This window comes from Camelus ferus, chromosome 3 (genome assembly GCF_009834535.1).
Source record: "Camelus ferus isolate YT-003-E chromosome 3, BCGSAC_Cfer_1.0, whole genome shotgun sequence".
NCBI classification, from domain to species: domain Eukaryota; kingdom Metazoa; phylum Chordata; class Mammalia; order Artiodactyla; family Camelidae; genus Camelus; species Camelus ferus.
The window spans coordinates 12,206,254-12,232,832 of NC_045698.1; the positions used below are offsets into that span (position 1 = coordinate 12,206,254).

The 26,579-nt window shown below is 41.8% G+C and overlaps 1 protein-coding gene across 1 annotated transcript in view; it reads right to left on the reverse strand.

Moving 5' to 3' along the window:
- Positions 1–26,579, reverse strand: part of MYO10 (myosin X) — a 192,879-nt gene that overhangs the window by 60,742 nt on the left and 105,558 nt on the right. Inside the window, 14 exon segments of the mRNA XM_032470343.1 lie at positions 8,795–8,875; positions 11,336–11,444; positions 13,547–13,629; positions 13,821–13,889; positions 14,473–14,565; positions 15,046–15,112; positions 15,322–15,422; positions 15,573–15,719; positions 16,788–16,906; positions 18,237–18,366; positions 24,377–24,480; positions 25,063–25,147; positions 25,267–25,280; positions 25,762–25,886. Coding sequence (XP_032326234.1) covers positions 8,795–8,875; positions 11,336–11,444; positions 13,547–13,629; positions 13,821–13,889; positions 14,473–14,565; positions 15,046–15,112; positions 15,322–15,422; positions 15,573–15,719; positions 16,788–16,906; positions 18,237–18,366; positions 24,377–24,480; positions 25,063–25,147; positions 25,267–25,280; positions 25,762–25,886 — 1,327 coding nt within the window.

The following is a 26,579-nucleotide window of genomic DNA, read 5'->3' on the forward strand; positions in this document are numbered from 1 at the left end:
TTGGACTGGGCAGCTTTCTGATTGGATGCTATTCAAGACTCAAACATTGGACTGGGCAGCTTTCTGATTGGATGCTACTGAAGAAGTTCATCAAGACTGGCCAAAGTAAAACTGCACAGCAGGAGGGCTGCGGCGACGTAGCTGTGGCTATCGGCCACGCTGGGCACAGGGGCAAATGTCTACCCATCTTGGCAGATGGCACCCCGCAGGTGGGAAGTAAGCGAATGTGCCCTTCACCACACCATGGTACTCATCAGGGAGAGTGAAACTCTACTCATCAGAGAGTGAGTGTTCCCTCCCTGCAAATAACAACAGGCTTCTGGAACTAGGGGTCCATATATTTAAGGACAGAAATACAGGTGAGAAAATCCAGAAGTTTAACACCATGAAAGAGACAGAAATGTCAGGCACTTTCCCAAAGATGACTCATACTCCATTTTTCTCTTTTGACGGTTATTAATTTTATGTCAGCTTAATTACCCCTAAGACTGAAAAGAAAAAAAAAACTGATGGTAAAAATAAAATGTTCTAACATTCGTTTTTATTGCCCTGAAAACAGATTTAGCTAAGTGGCAGTCAGCCACATTATTATTCCGTTTCTTTTAAATGTAACTCAATTTAATATGAAAGACCGCCTTCACATTTAAAACACTTATTCCCTTAAAGGGCACTTTTAGCAACTGAATAGCCATCAGCTGAACACATTCAAGCGGAGGCTGAGGCAGAGATTAGCATTTCAGACAGTCTTATTCTTTCTTTGGGGACTTCTACTCTGGGGAACCTCAGCAAAAAAGTGCCTCATCAGGTTTCTCCAGGCAGACTGTAAAATATTGGCAGGTTCATGCTTGTGTGAAACTAGCACATGATATTCCACAGGTGACCATTCAACTCCTGTAACTTTCCCCGCTTCCATACTTGTGCACAAACCAGTTCACAACGCAACTTAAAAAGATGCTGATTCTTGTGCCAATTTCCTTAAAGGTTCATATAAACAAAGTACAAGGCAAAGAAAAAGCTGCAACACTGTAGCACGGAAGCTTTTAAAGAAGAATTCTTTGACATAAATTCAAACAAAGGAAACCACCTCTCACCATTTCCCACTGCAACCTAATATTAAAAATGCTTTTTCCTATAAAAGATGAATTCCATACCAAAAATAACATTGCATTATCAACGCCTTATCCAAGCGGTTACAGCCTTTGTTCTTACAAAGCATTAGTAGTTCAAACGTGGACACGCAATTAAAATCAGCACTTACCCATCTGTTCAGAAACGAAACACTTCTGCTGCTCAGAGAGACGGCAAAAGCTGTTTTTCTCAGGTTTAAAAAACTCCTCTGCCAAATTTTACATTACTGCGATCATTGCGAGGTACATGAAACTTTTAAGCAGTGCAAATAAGAGAAAAATCCCTACCTTGGGTTTCTTTACCCCCCTTCAGTTTTTGTCCACTGTAAATGGCTGCATCTTTAGCAGTCCGGGCCAGAAGCATCTGAGCTGACAGACACAAAAACGGGCTTTCTTTGGCTTGCTGGTGTTCCCGGTCTTTTATGTGGTGTCTTGGGCTCTGCTTCCCTAATTCATTCCTGATTCTACTGAAAGGAAGTCCAGCCTGGCGAAGCTGGCGGGATGGCAATTGCCGAAGATACTTCTGACTGCAGGAGCAAAGAAAGCACCTTACATGTGCCAGCAAAAGTGGGAAGCCATTTGAAATGTCCCAAGACGCTGAATTTTAAAAGATGACTAATATTAAAAAGAAAAAAAAACCGCGCCAGGACAAAGCCAAGCAATTTCATTGTGACCCTGGAAAGTCGACCCCGAGAACACCACCCCCCTGCCTTAAGCCCAGCTTCATTTACGGCTATTTATCCCGGTCTTTGCATAGCGCGCCTGAATAGTTGCCATAACAACTCAGTAAACAGGATTCGAGCGACCACTGAGGGGTTCAGGGCAATTGTTTTGTTTAGGGAGAAGAATGGTAGCTTTAATGCTTCCTCTACTGAAATTTCCTGAAAAGACAGAGCTGCTTTTTTTTTTTTTTTTTTAAATAGATTGTGTGTATGTGCTGTTCTCAAAAGTCAAAGATGCTGGCAAGGAGTGCCCCAGTTATAGGAGAAGAGGCCACAGGAGTGGCAGTCAGACAGGAAGAATTATGAAACTAAGAAATACTGAATGCCAGGTGGGCATTTTCCAGTAAGGATGCAGAGGGAGTGGAATCATCCCAAGAGGCTGTAAGAGGAAGTAAATGAAAGAAGAGGCCAGAGTCTGGTATCCAGATGGTTCCACAAAGTCCTCGCTCCTGGGTTGTCCTATGCTCTCTCCTCCATTTTTTTCCCCACGGAGTCTCTTCTCTATAAAGCAGTTTCATTCAGATTTTATCCGTGCCACAGAAACATCATTCTCAATCTTCACCCTATGGCCAGGCAATCAGAAACTATCCTGTTCTTAAAAAATAATATTGGAAAAAAATGTTCACGAGTATTGCCAACAGGTTATGAACATCTGGCAATCTGACACATCATGCCAGTAATTTATCAAAATTCACAGACTCTTAGGACACACAGACCCTTCATGGTAACTTTGGATTTTAATAATAATGGATCAGTATTGGTTCACAATGATAACAAATTTACCACATAATGCAAGGTGTTAATAACAGGGGAAACCTGTGTGTGTGTGTGTGTGTGTGTGTGTGTGTGTGTGTGTGTGTGTGTGTGTGTTGGAGGCGAGAGTGATATGAGAACTCTGCACTCTCTGCTGAAATTTTTTGTAAATTTTAAAGTATTCTAAAAAATTAAGTCTGTTAATATAAAAAAATTGACATAAAGCTGTTCATCCCATATCCATGTCAAAGACTAAAGGAAGTTAAAAAAAAAAAGCAGCAACAGCTAGTTACAACAAATTGCTAAAGGTATCTGATTTAAAATTCAACTCAAAAAGAAAAAGGTCTGGTAACAGTCTTATAAAGATTTTCCTGTGATTCAGCTTAAATTGGGAGTTAAACTGTGAGGATGAAGTAGGCCTATTTTCTGCCCCAAACACATCGTGCAAGTATGGAGTATTTCACACAGTGAAGTGTGGCAGGTCCATGACCATGTCACCTCCTTTAAGGCCTACAACTGCTCCCCTAAGCAGGCACTGTCACTTCAAACACTTCAGGGAGTTGGAACTAATCCCAAGGCCACAGGACTGTTGAGTGACAACAGGCTGGACAGACACCATGGCACACACCTTTGATCTACTTCCAATTCAGGCCATTGTTTTACAGGCCCTGCACCTGGGTGGCCGCGCAACAGCCCTCCCACACCAGCAGGACCCCAGTGTCTCAGGATGCGCCAGACTAGGGCACCCTGCACCCCACGTTTCAGCCGGCGTGGAGCAGAGCTGCCTGTGCCCTTGGCGTGGGCCACGAACGAATGACTTAGTTAACCACAGCTCCACAGGCAACCCTGAGAATGTGCAGAGGGCAGCAGGGGGCAGGTGGGGCAGTGGGAAATGCAGCTGTGGGAAATCAGCTGCAGAGAAAGCAGCAGGAAAAAAGAGAAAAAAAAAAAAATGAATGAGATGAGCATAGTCAGTAATAAGGTGATACTCTACCAAACCCAGCTGCCCGTAGGAGACTGGAGATACTGTAGCTTAATGTGCTGATGTGTGATGGAAAATTTCCGAGATACAATTTTGCACAGGAGGCTGTTTACTAGAGCAGGGAAATGGATTCTTATTAAGAGTTTAAAAAATATTTGACACACTCAGAGTGGGTATCTGACATTTCACTTTAATCTCAAATGATGGGATGAAAACCAGTGAATGGAAGATGCAGAAATGCAGATTTCATTTAGTATGATTAAGACCTTTCCCATAAATAGTAAAAGCTTAAAAAAAAAAAAAAAAACAGTCTGCCTTAAGGTGCAAGGAAAGAGTCAATTCTCTGTCCCTCAGGATTATTTAGGAAAAGGGAGGATGATCCGCGTCTCATTTAAAGGGGATAAATAGACCACATTTCACCAATTCTTAACGCAAATACATTCCCCTCTCAATATGCCTGAAATCGGATGTGTCTGTGGCTCACTCACGTCCAAACAGCCACCATGACATAATTCCATACCTGGATGGACACGAATTTCATCACAGCTTTTCACTGTCTTCGAAAATCACAGGCACTATTGGAACTCCTTGCACTGCTTTAAATGTGGTCTAACTGCTCCTCTCTAGATTTGTCAGTGAAACAGAAAGTCATTTCACCTGCAGAAAGACCTAGAAGCAGAGTGCCAAGGTGTCACTGAGTTATCAGTGAAGCAAGTACTTGTGGTGGAAGAATGACAACCATTTCATACTTCTTGCAAAGCAAAAAGCAAGTGCCTGGTGACAGGACAGCATGGTGCCCTGGCTAAGCAGGCAGTGCTGCTTCCACAGTGATACATAAATAACGGTGCCTTTACAACCAGGGAAGTCATCGATTCAACAAAATAGACAACGTCTGGACCCAATGATGTGTAATTCCAAAAAAGTTCAATTGAAATGCTAACATCCAGTTTTTCAGCCTTTCAGTTTAAACCTTTGCTATCTGGTGGATTTGCACATCCAGACCTCCTTGCCCAATCATGGCAGGGAACACACACCTTAGGGGGACCCCATTTAGAGGTCTGAGTGTTGGAGTATGAAGCGCCTTACCAGACTCGCATTGTTTATGAACAAGCCTCTGGTGCTGTGCTTGGCTGTGCCCAAAGGGCTCCGAACCCTACGGGGGCCGTGTCTGAGGGGGTCAGCTGGGAGAGGGAGACCAGGAGAAGTAACGCATTAACACAGAAAGACCGGATCATAGCAAGGACACCACCCTAATGTTGACCTATTGGTATATCCTGAGAGTAACTTCTCCAACTAGGCAAACTGAAGGTGATCCAGAAGCAAAAAATAGGCCAAAAGTAAAACAAACCAACTAGGATGGAACTTGTAGCAGAAGGATTAAAGACAGCACTTAAGTCTCCATCTTTAGCAAAGTCAAGCACGCACACACCATGAACATCTCCACAGTGTCCCTTGATGAGCAGTTCAATTCCACATTTACTGAGCACATGGGACAGCCTGGACGCTGAGCTATGCGGCAGGGCACAAAGATGGAAGAGGCAGGTCCCTCAAGGTTGTACTTGGCCAAGGTCAAGGTCACCCATGTTTGTGGAATTACCTTATTCAGAAAATGGGATCAGCATAGAGAAACCAAAGCCTAAAGAGAAATGTAAAGGGTCGCTGGGGTCAAGTTCAGTAAGGTTCCTGAGAAATAAGGTGAAGAAAATGAGAGGGGAAAAGATTCAGGAAGAATAAAACAGGACAAAAAATTCAAGGTAGGAAATACATTTCGTGCAGCTTCTGTAGGAGGCTGGCCCGGCCTCACGTTAGGGGCTGAGAACCACAGACCACCAGTTCTCACACCCAGGAAGGGAAGGGTGTCCTGATACTTACCATCTGTTTCCTTTTTTAATTCTGTCCTGCACCTCCCTCAGGGTTTTTCTGAGGAATGTTAATGACCAACTTTTCTGACTAAAACGTACTTAAAACAGGAGGCAGGGAGGGAAGGCAAGGATCTGGGCCACGGGACGCCCTTGGGGGGAAATTCTAATGAGGTGAAGCAGGTTTTCTTTGATACAGAAATCTCCTGGGGTTGGTCTGGGCACTCCTGGCCAGCAACTACCATTGCCTGAGCAAATCACACTAGGACGAGGCCAAGGGGCCACACCACCAACTCAGCACGTCTGATAGAGAATTCTGCCCTTTGTAAACCGAGAACTCTAAGCTGAGGGGAGAAGTACATCCCTCCATGGTACCTGAGGCAAAGCGCTGGCTCAGACTAGCCCCTTCCAAGAGCTATGCTTTTATTACCTTCATAACTTAGTGCCAGGAGGATTTCTCAGCAACGCTAATGAAATGTCTTCTATGCAACATGCAAGATTAGCTACAAGTCATTCACAAAAGGAAAAAAAGCCCACATATGATTATAGTTGAACTGATTTAACTGCTTCAGCATTTCAGTTACATCCACCAGCTTTTCAAAACATAAAAATCCCAAATAACAAAGCCCCATAAGATTCCCACAAAAGGATTTCTAAATGCTTTGGGCCCAGGTGCCTATCCTGAGCTTCACACACTTGCCAAAGGAAAGGAGTCAGTCTGTGCTACATAAGCCTGGGGCCCACAGGGCTGCGTATGCACGCTCGCCGGGCCACCATGGGAGCCCTGGATGTGCCGAGTAGGCTCCTAAAAGCACCGAGCAGCTGCTCTGCTTTTTCTAAGGCCTTAGCTGTTAGGGCCACAGACTGTACAGCCATTGTTCCAATCCTTTTCTGGGCACAGAATTGTCAAAAGAAACCTCTAGAATCTGCCCAAACCCACGACCCATGTTCCGGAATGATGCACAAAATACCTACATCTACTTGTATTCGATACATCTTCTCAAGCTCCCATAATGAACATCTGATGTGGGAAAGGTATGCGGTGAGGGGAGATGGCCTCACCCCTCCAGGCTGGAAATACACCTTCCCCATCCCTGGGCAAAGGCCAGCAAGACTTTCCCTGTGAAATGCCCAGAAGCATCTATCTTTGGACAAAAGAAAATTCATAAGGAACTCCAAATGAGGGTTGTTCGCATACACTTCCTATACCATCACCAGTAACACTCCAGTATTTTCAGTGGAACCAAATGAATGCTAAGTGAGTCATAATTTTCTATTTCCACAGCCTAATTAGTTCCTTCACACTTACTGTCACACCTACATCTTAGGCCTCAGACAAGTTGGTTCTCATGTCTGACTTGTCAGGTGTCTTTAAAAGGGTACCGAGATGTTTTTTCAAAGTCTTCTATGGCCCATCTCATGGTGTTATTAGTGCCTGCCACTGGTCAGGAGGTGGCAAGGGCTATGAGCCAAGAGAAATGGAACCTTGAGGTTGGGTCGGCTCATTTTTTAAAATGCCAACACCAAAGCAATTAGGCACAATCAAATCCCAGCAAGGAAAAATAAACATCAAAAAGAGGTAATTTCTTCAATGTTCTGTGTTTTCACATAGGCCTCACTTCAAAAGTGACGGCAATTTAAAGGGAAAATGAACTCCATGTCACCCAAAAAAGAAAAAAAAACAAAAAAAACAAAAACGGAGGACTGAGTTTTTAAAATTAAAAATTCTATCCTTATAAATAAGTTCTGGCTTGGTGGGTGACACCCCCGCCCCTGCTATTTCATTGAATATAAGATGCCAACGGCTGTAAAAGTGCACAATTATTACACCACTAAGAAGCGAGGAGAAGCTCCCAATTAAACTGTGGTTTGCCAAAAGCTGTAAGATGCATCTCAATGCTGAAGACCTTCAACGGGGGAAAAACATGCACGTTAAGCAGCTCCTGTGAGTGGGGACTCAAATTGCAGAGCCCATGTATTTATCTTGTCCATACCGCCCAGTGTGGTTTTATGAAGCACGGCAGGTGGGTATAAACCAGCTGATGTGGGACATGGTATTGTTTTAACTGTTAATTTCCTACGTTATGTCAAAAAAAAAAAAAAAAAACTATGTATTATTAAGTTGCCTTTTTTGGTGATAACCTGAAACATTTTACTAAAAATCTGAAAAAAGGGAAAGATGAGTTACTATTGAAACTACAGAACCGATGCACATTAAGTCATCACAGATCTTCTGTAGTCTCAGCCACGTGTGCCAGACAAATGCCAAATTCTCACCTTCACACCTCAGAGCAAGGCAACCAACTGAACGGAAAATCCTCCACTCGATGCAGTTTTGCCTTCCAAGAAGACAGAATTCAAAATTGTGATTCTTACAAATAAATACCTTAAACTACAAATAAGGAATGGTTGTAATATTAAAGTCGAAGGGAATTGGTAAGCAAAACGAAAATAAGATCTAGCATCGGCAAAGGTTTCAACCGCAGCACCACCAAACATCACACAGCCTCATGGCAAAGAGCTGAGCTCAGGTTCCTTTATCTGAATCCTTATGAGGATGGCTTCCAGTTCTTCCACACAAGAGGCTCTTGATATTCCTACCTTGTGGGGGCTTTTCTGCTCTTCATAGGGGTTACTGAGAGTAGATGTTGGCCAAATAACGATAAAAAAACTAAAATTAACAGCACTTCAAGGCAAGTTGCCCATTTAGCATTAGATTCAGCAGCTACCTATATCTCACACTCCGTTTTCTTTGTTGAGAAGAATAAATATTATAAAACGTATAAAATCACATTGTTTCTGATCCGGATACAGCATTCAAGAGCTAGAACAAGAGCGTAGACACAAGAACTTGCGATGACAGGAGCCTTCTAATTGGTTACCATCAGCTCATCCAAGTCCTTAAAAGCCATTATTACCACTTAAAATACAGACTGTTTGTCATGTTTAACAATAAAGCAAAAGAAAAGAAAATGAAAAAAAAAAATCAACCACAACAAAAAGCACACCAACCATTTCTTCTAAAAAGGTAGATAGCACATTCTGGAGCCTCACCAAGATTACAAACCAATACTTAAGGAAAGGAAAAAAAAAAAAAAAAGCAAAGGTTTCACAATGTTTCCTTTTAAACTAGATTTTTCTAACATGCAATGGCGTCATTCAAAATTAGACAAGTAGGTTCAAAAGACAAAGGGATTCTTTCCCACTGAATGTTACGCTATAGTAATGTCATATACATTTCCAACCACCTATAATGCAAGGATTTTGGAGAAGCCAAATCTGTGATCAACAAGCTCAGGAGGCAGTGTCCCCAAAGACACAGTCTGAGTCTAGAACTGCAGTACATCTTACCTTCTGCATGTTTGGCTTGATACAGCGAACAAAGAAAGGATTAGAGGAGCTTAGCGTTGCCATCAAGGAATGAAGGGAGTCCTATTAGGAAGGAAAAAGTGTATGTTGATTTAGTCTCTTATGGTGTCTCTCTTTAAATTTCTCGGCACCCTAGGCACTTATCAGAAACAAGCAGAAAGAAAACAACATAAATCTGAGGAATAATAGAGATTTTATTTTTAATCCTGTCATTCTAATATAAAATAAAGGTATCATCATTGTCACAGAAGCTATTTCACATACACAAAACTCATTTAATTCCTTGACACAGTACCCTTAAACAAACAAAACTATCCTGTTAACCAGCAAAAAAAAAAAACAACCCTGGGATATTTCAATGTTTAGTACAGAAAACCTGAGAAGCATCCATTCTCCCACCAGAGTTGTTGTTCTTCCTAATTATTTCCATCAAAATGACAGTTTATACCAGTACTTCACTGGTTTTTGAGCCACCATCTCTCACTCTTATCTTCAAACCACCAGGCAGCTTAATCTTCCGCAATACTGCTATCTCGTCTTTTTTTTTTTTAACTTGTTTTTAATTTGTGAAGAATTTTTAACATTTACCAAAGCAGACTGAGCATGTAATGAGGAGCCAGCATCGGCGTCAGCCCCCAGCTAACCTCATTTCATCTGATCTCTGTCCCTGTACAGACCACGCCCTCTTTTTGCAGAAAAGCAAATCCCACACCTAGTATTACTTCATCCCTCAATTTTTCAGTATGTATTATCAAAGTCTAAAGACTTTAAAGCACACACAGGTAACCACAGTATCTTTCCTAAAAATATTTAACATGAATTTCTTAGTATCAACATGACAAGGTGCAACTATCTCATTTCTTATTAAAATACTCCACCGTCTCAAATTTCACAATCTGTCAATGGCTGCTTCTTTGAAATCAGATTGCAAGTAAGGTCCAGGTAGTGCAGTGAGTTGATATATCTTCTAAGTCTCTATTGTTTTTGTTTTTTTGGGGGGCGAGTGGGTAATTAGGTTTATTTATTTACTTTTAGTGGAGGTACTGGGGATTGAACCCAGGGCCTCGTGAATGCTAAGCATGTACTCTACCACTTAGCTATACCCTCCCACCACTTTTAAGTCTCTCTTAATTCCCTGGTTTTCCCTCCATCTCCATCTTTCTCTTTTTCCCTTCTTACAATTTTGTTGCTGAAGAAATGGGGTCATCCTCAGTACTACACTGATTAGTTACTTCTCTGTTTAGGAAGCTTTAGGATCTCTCAGATGACAAAATGTCCTGGAATTCATGGCCCTTCATATTCTGGGACCCATTTCACTTCATACAAGGTGTCCCGTCAGCCGGCCCCCGTCTATTCAGGGACAGGACTTATGTTCCTGATTCAGGACTCCTCCTCCTGCCGCTTTCCCATCTCCTTGCTTCCTGGTCCACTTCCAGTCCCAAACATCCACAAAACCTCCGAGGACAACTCCAGGCCACACTGACCCAGAAACAGACAACACAACCCTCTACTGGATGATTAAGAGCCGAGGGTTTAGAGTCAGACAGACCTGGGTTCATTTCAAATCCCAGCTCCAGTCTTCAGAGGGACTGAGCAAGTCTGCATTTCTCTAAACCTCAGCTTCCTCATCTATAAAATGGGGACAATAATATGTACTTCTAAGATTATGGGAGAAGTGAAGGAGATAATGTATATAAAGTGATCAGCCCAATGACTAGCTCATGGTGAATGCACAGTAAATGGCAGCTGTTATCATACCCCATCTGGGTCAAAGCTGCCCTTCCTACCACACGAGCCAGCAGGTCAGCAGTGGTCAGGCGTGGGTCTGGTTCAATGCCAACCACGCGGTCCAACAGACCTCACACAGAAGCCCCACCTCCAACGCAGCCAACACTGAGTAACTCAATGAAAGAGAGCCTCCCAGAGGGCAGATCAATAAGTGTCTGTCCACTGACACTCCTCCATTGCCCATTATGTTAGGATTTGGGGGTAGAACGGAACAAGTCAGTCAGTGAAGTCGTTTTCATATGCTCTACCTCTAAACTCTCTAAAATGTTCACATATTTCAAATGCAAATAAGAATGGTCCTCATATTTTCCCTGAATTTTGGACATCTGGACAAGGTAACTGACACTGATCTGATTTAACCATGCACTTGGTTATGATACTGTAAACATACATGAGAAAAATTTTAAAAATTCAGACACTGGAAGAAATACTTTATATTCACAAGCCTTTAAATACAAATCAGAGTAATTCCAAATGACCCAACAGTCCTTTAGAATTATTTTATAAGCTTAAAATAAGTAGCTATGCATTTCTAACTAGACAAAAAAAAAGTACATCTTTTTACCTGTCTCAGAAATAAAAACTATATTTTCCTTCTAAAGCGCTGTCTGATTTAAAAGGAGAGGAAAAAATTAAATACACACCTCCATAGACCTCACATAAACCCAATTTCTATTTTCAATTCTTAAAATCACAACAAAGATTGATTCCTCCAAGCCAGCAGCGCAGACTCACCTTGAATTGTGAGCTGACTGTGGGCCGTCGATGTTTGCTTCCACATTTCAAGGTATCCTGGTTATTGCGGCTCGAAACATGTTCAAATAGGTCGTAGATGAAGTCGAATCTGTGTGAGTGAGCAGAGAGGAGAAGGACCGTGAGGGGCACACACCCAATTATCAGGTGCAGGATTACTGCAATTGCAACTCATTTTCCCACTGAAAACAATACATCAAGGCCTGGAAGAGCTAAGACAGCTTCCAAAGATTTCAAACCAACCACTGCCAACGGGCTTTGGGCACAGAAAACAGATGGGGCGGCCTTTGGGGCACTAGAGTTGCAGAAAGAAGAGGACCGGGAGAAAGGTGACCCCAGGTGACAAGCCGCTAGGACCGCCGGGCTTCCCAGAGCTTCTGCAGCCTCGGCTTCTCGCCTGTAGAAGGCGGGTGTCTTTCTTGTGCATCTCAGTGTTGCCAGGATCCCACCAGGTAACAGATGGAAAGGTGCTAACTCTAGAGCGAGGCCAATCAGGCCCAAATTCCGCCTCCTCCATGTCCCAGTTGTGGAACTTAGGATGCTTGACCCTCTGGTCCTGTTTTTCATCTGGAAAATGGGGGCAATTTTAGGATTTATCCCGTAATCCTAGGGAGAGAAGGAAGTGAAGAAACGCAGGCAAAAGGCTGAGCGTGATGCCCCGCACCTCCCACGTGCTGATGTTAGTTGCTCTTATTATTAAAAAGTTCTATAAAACCTATTGCCACTGCTAATAGAATAAAAGGCTTCTCAAGAACGTCTTTCAGTCTTCCCTAAATAGAAGATGCTATGGGCTACAAAACAGGGACTGTGGTGGCTTTGCTGGGGCCAGGAAAGGCGGGGAGACCGCCTGGCATCCCCATCCTCCAGGCGGCGATGCCTCCCATCACCTCTCATCCCGCCCGGCCCATTCTCATTTTCCTTCTCCCTCTTTGATGTTCTCTGCACTCTGAGCATTTGGGAGAAAAGCTGTGGTTCCACTTAAACTGTCACAGACGTCAAAGGGGGAAGGGAGCAGGGCCAGGGAACAGCTCAAGCCTCTCTGTCTGCAAAGAGAAACCTGGGGCTGGAACAACGTTCTTCACCTCAATTTCACAACCACCGGACACGATGACCGAGGCAGCCAGTGGAACGCTATCTCACTGGTCTCCAGGCTGTCTTCATGACAGCAACATGCTTCCATTCAACCTCAAGACACCGGTTTGACTTAAATGTACCTCGTTCATCTGCTTTTGTGGTGCTTTAAAAACAGCGCCATCTTAACAGGTCTGAAAACTCATCTGAAAAATAAAAGTAGCTGACAAAGTTGTAAATAGGGAATTCTCATGTAGGAGAGTTATTTAAGACAAGTTGGAAGGTGGAGCATGTCAATCCATGGTTCTAAGCCGATACTTCAGGTGGGTTCCCTTTGCCCTAGTCACAGCTCTCCAAGTGACGGGGTGGTCACCTGGTACTTCCATTTCTGAAAGTATTACAGTTTTTTAATAACTATTAAAAATTTGTGATCGATTCATGCTGGATCTGAAACAAGTATTGAAAACTGTAAGGCAAGGACTGTTCCCCCCTCTTTCTCGCTCACAAAACTTCCTAAAGCTAAAAAGCCTCCTGGTTTAAAACATACAAATAGCTAAACTAATCATTATAAGTTTCTGCATGCTTTCCCTAATTATCCATTTAATAGTGTGAATTTTCAATTCACGAACAAATAAACGTGTAATTTATAATTTTAGCCAAATCAGTACTTGTTTAACTCCCTCAACAGCTCTCACATACATTACAGACACATGGGTGCTACCAACCCAAGACTGAGATCAGTTTGAAACCTAGCTCTAAGCTTGCACTGAAGAAAGTAGGTGATACTGGTTAAGATCTCAGGTTCTTGAGCCAAACAGACCAGATCAAAACTAGCTGAGGGATCTTGGCCAAGTCACTTAACAGCTCTAAGTCTTCATTTTCTCACCTGCGTAACAGGATTAATACAAGTATCTAACTCATGGATTTGCCGTTCCTCATTAAATAGTAGTCACTACCACTAGCATCAGCTTATAACTCTCAGGTCATTTTATTGATGAAATATTGCCTGAGGAAGAAGATAATGAACCAAGCTGCTTCCATATTAATTTTTTTCCTGCATTCGTGAATTAAAAGCATTTGCACAAACATTAGTTTGACATCTCCGGGAGGAGAATGACGTACCGGCTCTCTCTCAGCAAGTTGAGAAGATCATCCCTGAAGGTATCTCTGTTCTTCTCCAAGATGCCCCGCACATCATACTGCACCTAGTTTTGGAAAATAAACGAGAGAAGACAGAACTGATAAAAAAAATCATTTCGGACAATGAGCATCTCCTTTAAAAGGCAGGACCATGAAAAGGCATTAGTTCAGTATTTTTATGATTGACTTCTGAAATTACTATTTCTCTAAATATCAAATGGGCAAATATTAGCAAGGATCTTGATTAAGAAGTTACCTCTCCAGCGTAGTGTTTCACTCCAAAATTGTTGACTGCAACTCTGGGCTTCACGTAAAAGTGGTTATTCTAATAAAAAACAAATATAGGGTGGGGGGGATACAGCTCAGCCATAGAGTTCATGTCTAGTATGCACAAGGGGGTTCAATCCCCAGTACCTCCATTAAAAATTAAGTAATTAAATAAAAACCTAATTATCTCTCCCCCCAACAAAATGAACAATAACAACAACAAAAAAAAACCCAACAAATACATATGCCTAATTTCATTCACTGATGATTTCCAGAGAAAATTAACTATCACTGACAGTGAAAACAATTTCGAAACCTGCTGAGTTTCAGAGGTTGAGGACACATCCTACAATGCACTTCATCAAGACCACGTAACTCTGGTCTGTTGTCAGTACACTAGGCTAAAAATGTCAAATTTTATACTCAAACTAAACTTGGGCATATTCTGAGAAGTGGCCCCAAATCTATGCCTTTGGCTCATTTCAATTTAGCTCTACCAGTTGGTGAAGCGCTTTCGTTTGAGGAAAAAAATTTAATGTGGGAGGCACAGTGGGGCCAGCAGCACTGAAATACGTGCACATCATCTTAGGCCGCAGATCTGCCACTCAGACACCATGAGGAAAGGGCAGGTTTTGACATACAGCATGTTGGGTGTGTAACTTCTCCAATAAGGTGCTGTCCGTGGCTTGAGGAAAATGGCTTTCTTCATTGATAAGAGCTAGGAGACCAAGTTTCTGAAAGAGAGGAAAAAGGTTAAATGTGAATTAAATGTTGAATGTCTGCCTCTAAATAATTTCACAACTCCTTTCCTTTCTACTCTCTATCAAAGCATTTCTCGGATTGAAAAATTCATAGTGATACACCATAAAAGAATTCAATTAATTCCATATTAAAAAACTGAACACACTGCAACCTGGTGGACAAAAGTTTTACAACTGGCCAATCTACTCTTGGTACTGCAAAGCTCTTGATGCTACGCAAAACCACCATTGACTCTTAAAACACTGACTTCAATGAGACAATGGGGTTTGAAGCAGCCAAGTATTTAAATTCAAACTTGCACATTCACATTTATGTTTCCAAATGGCCCATTGTGTTCTAAACATTCACATCTTTGATGTGCGTGTTCGTACAAGCTATTTTGTTCCCATACACATGAATCAGCCCAGCTGGACACCCCTGGGACTGTTAACAATTCTCCAACAGTGTATTACCTTCTCAATCAAGTCCAGGCATTCTCCATTGTCAATCCAGTCAATATCTTCCCACACTAAGCCTTCTCTGTAGAAAGATTTAAAAAAGGCCAAATTGCAGTAAAATATAGCTTTAAAATTATCCAATTTAGTGGTTGGTTAAAAAAAATTTATTTTTTTAATGGAGGTGCTGGGGATTGAACCCAGAACCTCGTGCATGCTAAGCATGCTCCCTACCACTGAGCTATACCCACCCCTCTAAAAAATTTTTGGAAATGCAATTCGGTAAGTACTTACCTGTTATATTCCAGTTGTTCTAAAGAAAAAATATGCTTGTTGAAATATTCCTGAAGTTTCTCATTTGCATAGTTTATATTGAACTGCTCAAAGTGATTAACCTAAGTGGGGAAACCATCCAACAAATATCGTTAGTACCCTCATTATTTCATCTAAAGGTCAAGAAAAGGCGTCAAAAAATCTGCAGAGAAAAATATCAATATTTATTTAAAGAGATTTGTTTAAGATTCCCCCACTCTTCAGAAGCATACCTCAAAGTTTTCAAATCCGAAGATGTCGAGGATGCCGATAGACTTGAAGTCATCCTTGCCCTTGATCCTACTGTTGATCTTCTTGATCACCCACTCGAAGCAGCGGGCGTAAAGGGCCATGGCCAAGGAGTCTCTGCTGTCCACCGCCTGCGGGGAGTGGACCCCAGGTCACGGCTCCCGGATGGCCACTCTCAGCCCAGGTGGGAAGCCCAGCCCTGCCCCGCCCGCCCAGGAGACACGCCCGCTTGACAGCCGCGCGCCCGATGTTCAGTCAATCAACACCATCCAGGAAAACCCAGCTGTCTCAAGAAAGGGTGACCTGGAGCTTGCTTACTGAACCCTGTCAGCAGGGTTCACCAAGAGTCCTTCTAAGTGCCAGGCTTTCAAATTCAACTTTACATCTTGAGTTATAAGAAAGAATCTGAACCACTACACACAGCTACAAATTCTATCAGGTTGAAAACAGTAATTAAGACCTGACCCTGCTCCTTATATCTTCCTCTCATAGTCTACTTTGTACACATGGAAGTTTTCTTCAGGGTATGGTTAGCATTTTTACTTATCCGGCCAAGAAACACTAGATGGGCTAACACATATAACCGGCTCAAGGCAGCAGCAGAGGCAAAAATAAGAAAAACAACACACTGTAGAGTTGTTTTCATTCAGAATAATTACCAAATAGCTAATTCTTATTTAATCCTTACTCTGCATCCATCATTAAGTACTTAGCACATTTTTTTTCAAAATTGTAATTGCGTAATTTATTAAAGTAAATAACTCTTCAGTCAGAGTGCAAAATGAAAGCACCTTATTTTAAAGATGGGAGAGCAAGAATGTCCATTCTTTTTATTATCATCCTTATAAGAATCCAATGAATTAGGCATGATAATTATTCTTCTCTTACAGAGGAGGAAACTGAGATACAGTGAATGAATTTCCCAAGAAATATGAATATAGTAAGTGGAAGCGTCAGGACTCAGACTCAGGGGAATCACCATCAGATCCAATCCTCTTACAGACTCTGCTCCATTGTCCCTAAGAAAGACCACAGAACAGCTCTGTCTGTTCCCCTCAATGTGCGTGTCTTCTTTATTTTCACCATGAACCAAACTCATCCGAATGGTTCACTGTAGTTACTTATTCGAATCAAAGCCCCAGATCGGCAGATCCAGAAGTGCTTTTAATAGTCCCTCTGAGGGCCACACATGTGCGCACCTGCTGAACGTTGAGAGGCGTCAGGATCTCCTCCCCGCGGAGGAACATAGATCTCTGGGTCAAGGCATCCGTGAGCTGTGCCGGGTCCAGCCCAAGTAACTCTGCAGACCTGCCCAAGGCTGGGAAGGAAGGACAAAGCTAAAGTGAACACACAGCCGTGGGACCCCGAATGGGCGCAAAGCCAACTTCACATAGCAACACGGTCAAGCAGAGAAAATTCCTAAGTCCTGCAGGCAGGATTTCCAGGACATATTCTCTACTGGTAGGTTATTCACTCCCCTAACGAGTCTTAGGGAATCTGGTGCTGGGACCAAATACGGTCCAGAGACCCCAAAGCAGGTTCCCCAGGACCCTGTCAGAAGTCTGCAGGGTCATAACTACTTTCAATAGTAAGACTAAGATGCTATCTGCATTTTGACTCTCATTCCCTCACCATATACTGAAGTTTCCCAGGGGCTACATGATGTGAGGTAGCTCAACACATCGAAGGCAGAAGCAGAAGAATCCAGCTACTCCATTACAGCAAACATTTTAAAAATTCGCAAAAATGAAAGACAATGTCACTCTTCTCACTGATTTTTTGATTATGTTTTGAAAGACTGTCTTTTAAATAAATAACGACATTTTAATATAGGCAATGGGTTTATTATGATTATTTTAAAGTGAATTTTTTTTTAACTACCTCAGTTTTAATTTCTACTGCAGTAACCATCAACAGATATGACCCACAGGAACAAAAGCTCTGTGATCTTAAGATTCAGAGCTGCTGTGACCAAACGTCCCAGAACAACTGGTGTCAGCCCCAGGCTCCTCGAGGGCCACCCTGACCTTCAGCTCATCCAGTTCCCAGCCTCCACACCCTCATCCATTGCTTCCATCAGAAACACTTAAAAACTAAATCACTCCAGGAAAATGACAACTGACACTGTTCTGTGGATATTAACTCAACCTTGACAATCCATCTCTGGGGCACTCTACAGATGAGAAGTCACTCGTGTTGAGAGGTGAGCTGTAACCCAAGGAGACAGCTTGTGGCAGAGACAGGCTACAAACCAATTAATCTAGCTTGGAAGCTAACGGACTTAACCCTTCCCCTACGCTGGTATTCACTAACCATGAATGACTATGGCAACACTACACATCTGACTCGCAACGTTTATCCTCCAATTCTCATCACTCGTTATCTCCTCTTATCCGGCCCATTTTCCTTCTCAGTGAAAATGAAGACACAGCCCCCATCCCGCTCAGTAATCACTTGTCATGACGCTCTGACCCTTCACGAGCTGACAGTTCACATCAGCTACAGAGTTCTGGAACTGTTATTCCAGGGGTCAAAAAATTCTCCTGTTAAAGGCCAGACAATAAACATTTTAGATCTAGGAGGCAAACATTTAGATCCTAGGAGGCAAAAGCCAAGGAAGTAAAGGAGGGAGGGAGGAGTAATCTCACCCGTTTTGAAGGAAACTTGAGCCCCACCGGCAGTGATGAATTCTATGTTCCCAAGGTGTAATATACCAGCAAGCAGCCGCAGAACTTCCCGGACCTCCTCCTTGCTAAACTGCATTACCTCCATTGCCGTCTGGAAGAAAATAAGTATTTGATTTTTAATTTTTTTTCATACTAAAGGAAATGAAAAATGCTCATTACTCAATACAGTTATAAAGAATTACTCTAATGGCAAGAATGCAAGAAACAGATGCATGCCCACTCACTTTTGAGTGACAAACACTTCACACAGGTACACAAAAGAAGAGCGGAATATTAAGAAAGAACTGCAGAATACTGAGCGAAGCTCAAACAATGTAATAATAAATACCTGCCTTATGTACAAGACTCCTCCTCATGCCGTAAAAGAATGACCTCAGAGTCACAGTAATGATGGTGACAAAGAAATACTGTTTCTACATGTATCGAAATGTAATGGAACATTTATCATTTCCTTACACGTAAAGAATGGGGAGGGACATGTCCTGAGATTTTTTCCAGTGTAAACTTTGGGGACTTGTCCTCATGGTTAAACGCAGCAGGGACTCCAGTAGGAGGAATGAAACTCCCCATCAGGGGCTGTACAGATACAAGAGGCTTCTGCTCCTTTTATGAGAGAGGATGACGGAGCATCTGAATGGATCTGCATCTGTCTCCCCTAGGTGGTCATCACATCTCTGCTTTCCATTTCTCCAAAGGATTTCTGAGGTCTTATTTTAGTCTCTGGATACTAAATGAAAGGTAACGTAATGCTTATTTGGGGAAAATTAAAATCAACAGGCACCTACAGCAAGTATCTAAACTGAAGCCAGTCATCTTGCGAATCAGATCCTGTATGATTTCATTTACAGGAAATTCTAGAAAAGGCAAGTCTACACTCTAGTGACTCAAGGCAGATCTGTGGTTTCCCAGGGCTGGGGTGGGTGGCTGGGAGTGTCTACGAAGAGGGACAAGAAACTTTTAGGGTATATAACTGTCCTTTAGTTTGACTGTGGTTGCGGGTACATGGGTGTGCAAATTCAAAATTCACTTTATATACTTTATATGGGAGCACTTTATTATATGGACATTATAACTCAATCAAGTTGGCTACAAGAAATAAAAAGACCATGAATTATTTCATCAAGGGAGAGAAGACTATCATTTCATGGGTACAGACGGAAATGCTGCAAAGAATAAGAACTATTAGTTGAGTGCTTATCAATTTAAACACACACTACACACACACACAACTGAGGATGGAATTGCTGGCGATGCTGATGAAAATAACCTACAAAGAGATCTGCGACCCATCACACTACAAGGACCAAGGAGCTGGGGAAGGAGGAAGCCTCACAGCACTCTGAGGCACAGAAACTGCAAAAAGGAAACAACTGCAGATTTTAATTTCTTTAACAAGGAGAAAAAAACCAGTAAAGCCAAAAACAAAGGGCAAAAACAATAGACAGGGAAGCAGAATTAAAAAATGGCAAGGCAAGGGGCCATGGCTATATTGAGAGACATTTGAGTGACAAAAACAAAGTAGGCACTTCTTGTGAGAGGAAACACAAACCCACAGAGAAATGTTTTCCTTCCTGGAAATCAAACATGCGCAAATTAAAGAAAATGAGATACCTTCTATCAAGCTAGCAAACATTTTCTGAATGATAAACCTAAAATGGGTGAAACTGGGGTATTTATGCTCTGGTCACTGGTACTATAAATTTGTGTAATCTTTCTGGAAAACAAGACTGTGGGGCAGCAGTGTGCCAGGCCACACAGGTACATAACCTTACAGCCTTCATAGAGACTAAGTAACTTTCTCAGAGTTAACACAACCAAGATTCAAAGTCAGGCCCGACAAACCCAAAGTCTGGGAACTTATTACCCACCTACCTCTGTGGCTTTCTAAGGACACAGACACACACACACACAAAACCAATCTACACAATCTCCCTTAACTTCTATGCTGGAAACTTGTTTCAAGGAAAAGCTCAAAGGGACACAAAGTTTTGTAAAATATTCACTCCAGTGTTATCTTAACACTTTCAGAGAAAAAATTCTTGCCATCCTATAGACAAGTCAAATATAGTAAATCAACTTGTTAGAATAGTGTGTAGTTTTTAAAGGAAATTACGAACATCATATAGAAACGACTGCATTTCTGACAGCTTTAAGTAAAAAATTATATTTTTGTAACTCATTTTTCAGGAAAATCAGGCCAGGAAGAAAATTTACAGAACTGAATAGAGCTGCAATGTTAGTGCCGAGAGGCCAATGAACATTACATTCTGTCACGTCTTTTAATGTTGTTGACATATTTCTACTACAACAGATGAGACTATTACTGGGAGAATGGATAAATAAATTGTTGTCTATTCAGTGGAATTCTACTCTCCATAAAAACAAATGTGTGTTATGTGCGGTTTGTATGAAAGGAAGCTAGACGCAGGAGAATAGATTTTGTATGATTTCATTTACAGGAAATTCTAGAAAAGACAAATCTATACTGTAGGGGCTGAAGGCAGATCAGTGGTTTCCCAGGGGTAGGGGTAGGGGGCTGGGCTTGTCTAGGAAGGGGGACAAGAAACTTTCAGGGTGTGTAACTGTCCTTTAGTTTGACTATGGTTGTGGGTACATGAGTGTGCAAATTCAAAATTCACTTTATATACTTTATATGGGAGCATTTTATTATATGGACATTATAACTCAATCAAGTTGGCTGCAAGAAATAAAAAGACCATGAATTATTTCATTAAGGGACAGAAGGCTATCATTTCATGGGTACAGACGGAAATGCTGCAAAGAATAAGAGCTATTAGTCAAGTGCTTATCAATTTTAAAAAGCTTATGGGAAAAAAAGTACTCAAATTTTTTTATTCTAGAAGCAAAGAAATATGGCTAAGAAGTACAGAATATTTATTATGCTCAAGACTTTTAAAGCAGGGTGAAGGACCAAACCAGACAACAGCAAAATAATTACAAAGCACCTGTGCTGTACAAAATTTAGTCTTTTCCCTTTCTATAATTAAAGTTTTCCTCATATATTCCAAGACTGGTTCAACACTAATTTATAAAAATTTTGTAAGCTCATCTGAGAATGACCACAGAAACGAGTATCTTCACTGTTTTAGTCACTGACCTAGACTTCATAGAACAGTAAAGAAATGAGATCTTCACAGGAGCAGAAAACTTCAACTGTCAAGTAAAAAAGATCAAAAGATGCTCCGTGAAAAAATTCTTGGATAAATTCTGAAAACACAATGACTACATGTGGAGATGCAAAAGCCAATGAATAAAATGTGCTTACTATAAACAAATAGCGTGACTTCTTTATGCAAATTTGTGATTTCTTCACTCTCAAGTTTACCCCTAAGTGAACTAGTTAATTAGTTAGGACTGGGGTGGTAAGTACATTATGAATCACACCATGGGGTAATTTAACGGCTGCAACCAATTTATCACCAGTGTGGGCACTAAAACTGCTACCAGGAGCCTCCACTCACTGTCTCCTGTCCTATTTACAGTCTTTTTAGTAGCAATCTCGACCGCTTTGGCAAGAGTAGCCACTTTAAGCCTCTTTATAATTATCTTATTTTTTTCAACAATATGGCTCAAGACTTAAAAGACTCTGGGAAATTCTCAGCATAGTTCAGAGGGGCTAAGCAGCACTTGGTGATAGCACTTAAGTTACAAAACTGGCACAGAGTTACGCAGAACATTTTCAATCAAGTCTTTATTCAGCACATAAAACCAGGTGTTAGTGCAAGCGTGTGCGTAGGGGGTGGGGGAAGAGGACAAACAGGTGATACAGGTGATACACTCCCCACCAGGGAGGATGGAAGGAAGTCAGGCTTGTCACACTAGAAACAAACCGAGACGAGGGGCAAATTTAAGGTACAAAAGGGACCACACTTCAAATGCCAGAAACCTTTCATTTCAATTTAAAAATAAAAGCTAGCAATCACTGAAACTCAGGCCAAGCTCCCAGCATTTCCCTATAGCTAGCAGAAAAAGCAAACAATTCTGAATCAGAAAACTATGTCCCAAGAGGAAAGCAGGGGAAGCCACAGAGTCCCCTCCCCAGCCTCTCCCAGGACGAGGAAACCCTTGCCGGCCAGGGCGTCCTGGTGGCCAGTGAGCTAAGCAGTCTGGGTCTGCAGTGACCCTATGACTTGGATAATTAGAAGTCTGTCACCAGAAATAGCCACCTCCTATCACAAAGCATCGTGCATGGAGAAAGCTTGTGTAGTGAGAGAAGTCAAAGACACCAAAATAAAATCAAGAGAGAAAATTGAAAATATTTCAACATTTCATAAAATCCAGTTTGCAGGGCTAAATCCCATGCCACCTAGAACAGGCGCACAGCCAAAGCAGCTGTCTGCAGCAGGCTTTCTGTTAACAGGTTGAAGGAAGGAGAGACGGCGGAGAAACCCCTCTACATTATGAATGGCAGGATGCGACATCTTTAAAAGGAAGGCCGAGGGGAAGATGATCATGGTATTACAGCTAATCTGGTTTTAATTTCATTCTCAATTTAAGGGTATATACATGAGATGTGAGGAAATGATGTGTGACATATATCCATTTAAAAATATACTTTGCAGAAAGAGAAAGAAAAATACCATACGATATCACCTATATGCGGAATCTAAAAAAAAAAAAAGACAAACGAACGTATTTACAAAACAGAAACAGACTCACAGACATAGAAAACAAACTTATGGTTATCAGGCGGGGAAGGGGGTGGGAAGGGATACACTGGGAGTTTAAGAATTGTAGATTCAGCTACTATACATAAAATAGATAAACAACAAGTTTATACTGTATAGAACAGGGAGCTATATTCAATATCTTGTAGTAACTTACGGTGGAAAAGAATATGAAAATGAGTATGTGTATGTTTATGTATGGCTGAAGCATTGTGCTGTACACCAGAAACTGACACAATACTGTAAATTGACTATACGGCAATAAAAATTATATATACATACTTCGATTCCATTCCACAAGGCATCCTTATGAACAATCTAGAAGAGTCGATGGGGATAGGGGACAGAGTTGTCAACAACAACCAGGGAAGACAAATCTGGGGTGCAATGAAAGCAGACACTGACTGCCTTCTGATTAGAGTCTGGGATTTGGAGTTAGACCGTGTTAGATCTCCAGGTGCTGTGTGTGGCTATGCTGGTTACCAACCTCTCTGAGTCACAGAACACAGACAACCCTAGCTTCTAACTTCACAGGGTCGTTAGAAGCAGAGAGATGGCAAGTCCACATGGTAAGCACTCAGTCAGCGTTAGCTACATTTACGATGAGTCAACTCTAGACCCGCTGGTTCCAACTGTGGAAGTAACGACTCCGGTAATAACTGAGACCACGCTGATGACATCTACCAGGTGTCAGGCTTCCTAAATGCAGTCACCTCATAACAAAGTCCCCGTGATGTTCAAGAACTGCAGGAGACCACTCGGGTCCACACCTCACAGTCTTAGGATGACAACTGTGCAACCGGAATTGGTTCCTATGAGAACAGGATGAGATCCTAGCAGTCACCTCGTCTAACTGTTGACAGATTTGTTTTTAACCGTAAAACCAATTATTCAAAAAGAATTTTAACTGTAAGCCTCAAAACAAAGAATCTGCTTGCTCCTATACCAAGGTCGTGATTTTTGTTTTGTTTTTCTGAACGCCAACCAACCGTCCCTCCTGAATGTCAGATGTCCATCCATCTTCTAGAGAGAGGATTCCCTTTCAGTTTGGAACTGTCTTTACCATGACTTCAAACAAGAAGAAAGCACCTGCTCTTGCACAGAGGTACAAATGTGCTCATTTCCTTTTTTATTAATTTTTTTTTGAAACAGAAAATGAAAGCTGTCACTTTTGGGGGGGGGGTAGTTTCATTCTTTTTTCCCCTAAAACAACTTTATTGTGGTATCATTTCTTTTAACAATTTTTTTGTGGTATAATTTCTGTACAGTAAACTATACATATTTCAGACATACAATCAGATGAATTTTGACAGGTGTATACACCTATGAAACCATGACCACAAATAGGACACCTAACAATTCCATCCCTTGGGGTGGTCTCTCTTAATAAAGGAAGACAGGAAAGTAACTTACAATGACTTCCCTGAAGGATTCCTGGTCATTGATTGTCTTGTCTCCAACACATCCAGATTGATTCAAGTAGTGGTAGTTTTCTGGCACAGATAAATAAAATTCTTCTACAAGAGGAAAAAGAAAAACGTAACATCAGTACTTGACTGGCCAAGACAGAATTCAAAAGAGTTTATTTTTGAAAGTTGCAAAGTGAAAAGTACAAAAATAATTCTGTGCTCCTAACAGCCCACCGTTCAGATAAAGTTCTCTGTTAAACAACGTCTAGGGAGAAAATAGAATCTAATTACATTAGATGGGATGGAATGAAACATTTACTGAAAAAAGGAATTGCTGAGGGTCCTGTTTTGATTGTTTTCATTAAAAAATTAGATGTTTAGAAATTAGCTTTATTTGGGTGTGGTTTAAAAGTAATACATTATACAATTTTCACAAACATCCCTTAAACAGAAAAGAAGATTTTGAAAGAAACAAAAAAATTCAGGATTTCTCTATTGACGATTTTCTCTCTACCTTATCTGGCTCTAAAATGAACTTGACATCTTTTGGTCCTTTTGATACATTTCCTGTCAATTGGTGGAGCATCAGCAAAGTCCAAACAGAGGTCTTCTCGTTCACAGATGGTCTTTAAAGGGAAAACAAGTTGCTTCGCTAGCAAGTACGTCTCTGCTGCTGTCCCAACCACTCACCTCTCTCTGTGTGTTCTAGCCCTGCCAGCAGCGCGTAGAATATGTGATAATTCCTCTCCCCTGGATTTTGCCTTACTACTCGGTTCTGTGAAGACAAATCAGATTTCTGTTCAGAGAAGTTTCCTCCGCTGAATGGACACAAACCAGTAATTGCTGAAAACTGTTACTGTGAAAGACAATGTGAATTCCATCACATTTACTTACTTTTTCTAATAAATCTTCATGTGAAAAGCAATGGCAAGTCAAGGAGTAAAACAAGGATGCAGGACACTCAATTAGTCTTCAGTTTTGCATTCTTTGTTACCCAAATAATTACAGTTCCCTGCTTCTTGGACACTGAGACTTCAGTGCCAAAAGATAAACAAAACACAGACTATTTCATCTAAATCCAATTCCAAAAATGACACATAGTGACTTGGAGATATCAAACTCTATTTGACAGAATTGATTTCAAACAACAAATATCTGATGTTGGATGAGGAGCCCAGTTTTTCAAATTCGGGACATGATGTCAGAGATTCCCAAAAGAGAGATGGTTTCTTATCTCCCAGAATGAGTAACAGGTCCAGCACAGTCATACTGGAGCAATAACGAGGTAGAACCAGAAAGAAGTGTTTTGCATTGTCCTCAGGATAAGCAAGACCAGTTTCTAGTTACAGAGTCAAACACTCTAGACAAAAACTAAATGAAACAGGATACAATCCACAATCCTCCCGCCCTGAATGTTTCCCTTCTGGCAGATGTTCAGCTGCACGAACTTCCCGAAGCGACTGGAGTTGTTGTTGTACACGGTCTTGGCGTTGCCGAAGGCTTCCATGATGGGGCTGGGAAAGAAATGAGGACAGCATGGGTGTTAACTGGAAAGGCTCTAAACTCGGCGGCGGCATTCCTTACCCCTGGCAAAATACACAGCAGCAAGAGAAATCGGAAATCAAAAAGGACCGACGGCGACTATGTTTGTGTACAGAAGGGCTCGATTTCCCCAGCACTTGCTGAAATGGGTTTATAACTCGTGTCCATTTCGAAGGAGATCTGGTGGCATGCTGGGTGGGCTCTGGATGCTAACACTGAGTCAGGGAGACCCCCGTGGGTGGGCCCCGCACAAAGTAGCTTAAATCCACGAACCAGGGGCTGCACAGAAAAAAGCTTTCAATCGAATTCCAGGAACTAGAAAAGTCCCAGTCCTGGAAATTTGCCCCATTTGTTGTGGGAACCCACGCAACCTCCCTGGGTCTTCTCCAACTGTAACACGTGGTCAGACATCTTTTTCTGTAAAGGACCAGATAATAAATATTTTTGGCTTTGCGGGCCAAGGGGATCTCTGCCACCACAGCTTGAAAGCAGCGGTAAACACTACGCAAATAAATGAGGGGGTCTGTGTTCCTATCAAGTTTTATTTAGAAAAAACAGGCTGCAGGGGGAGGATGAGAAAGGTCTAGAGACGGACGGTGGTGACGGCTGCACGACAATGTGAAAGCACTTAATGCCACGAAGCTGGACACTGAAAAACGTTTTAA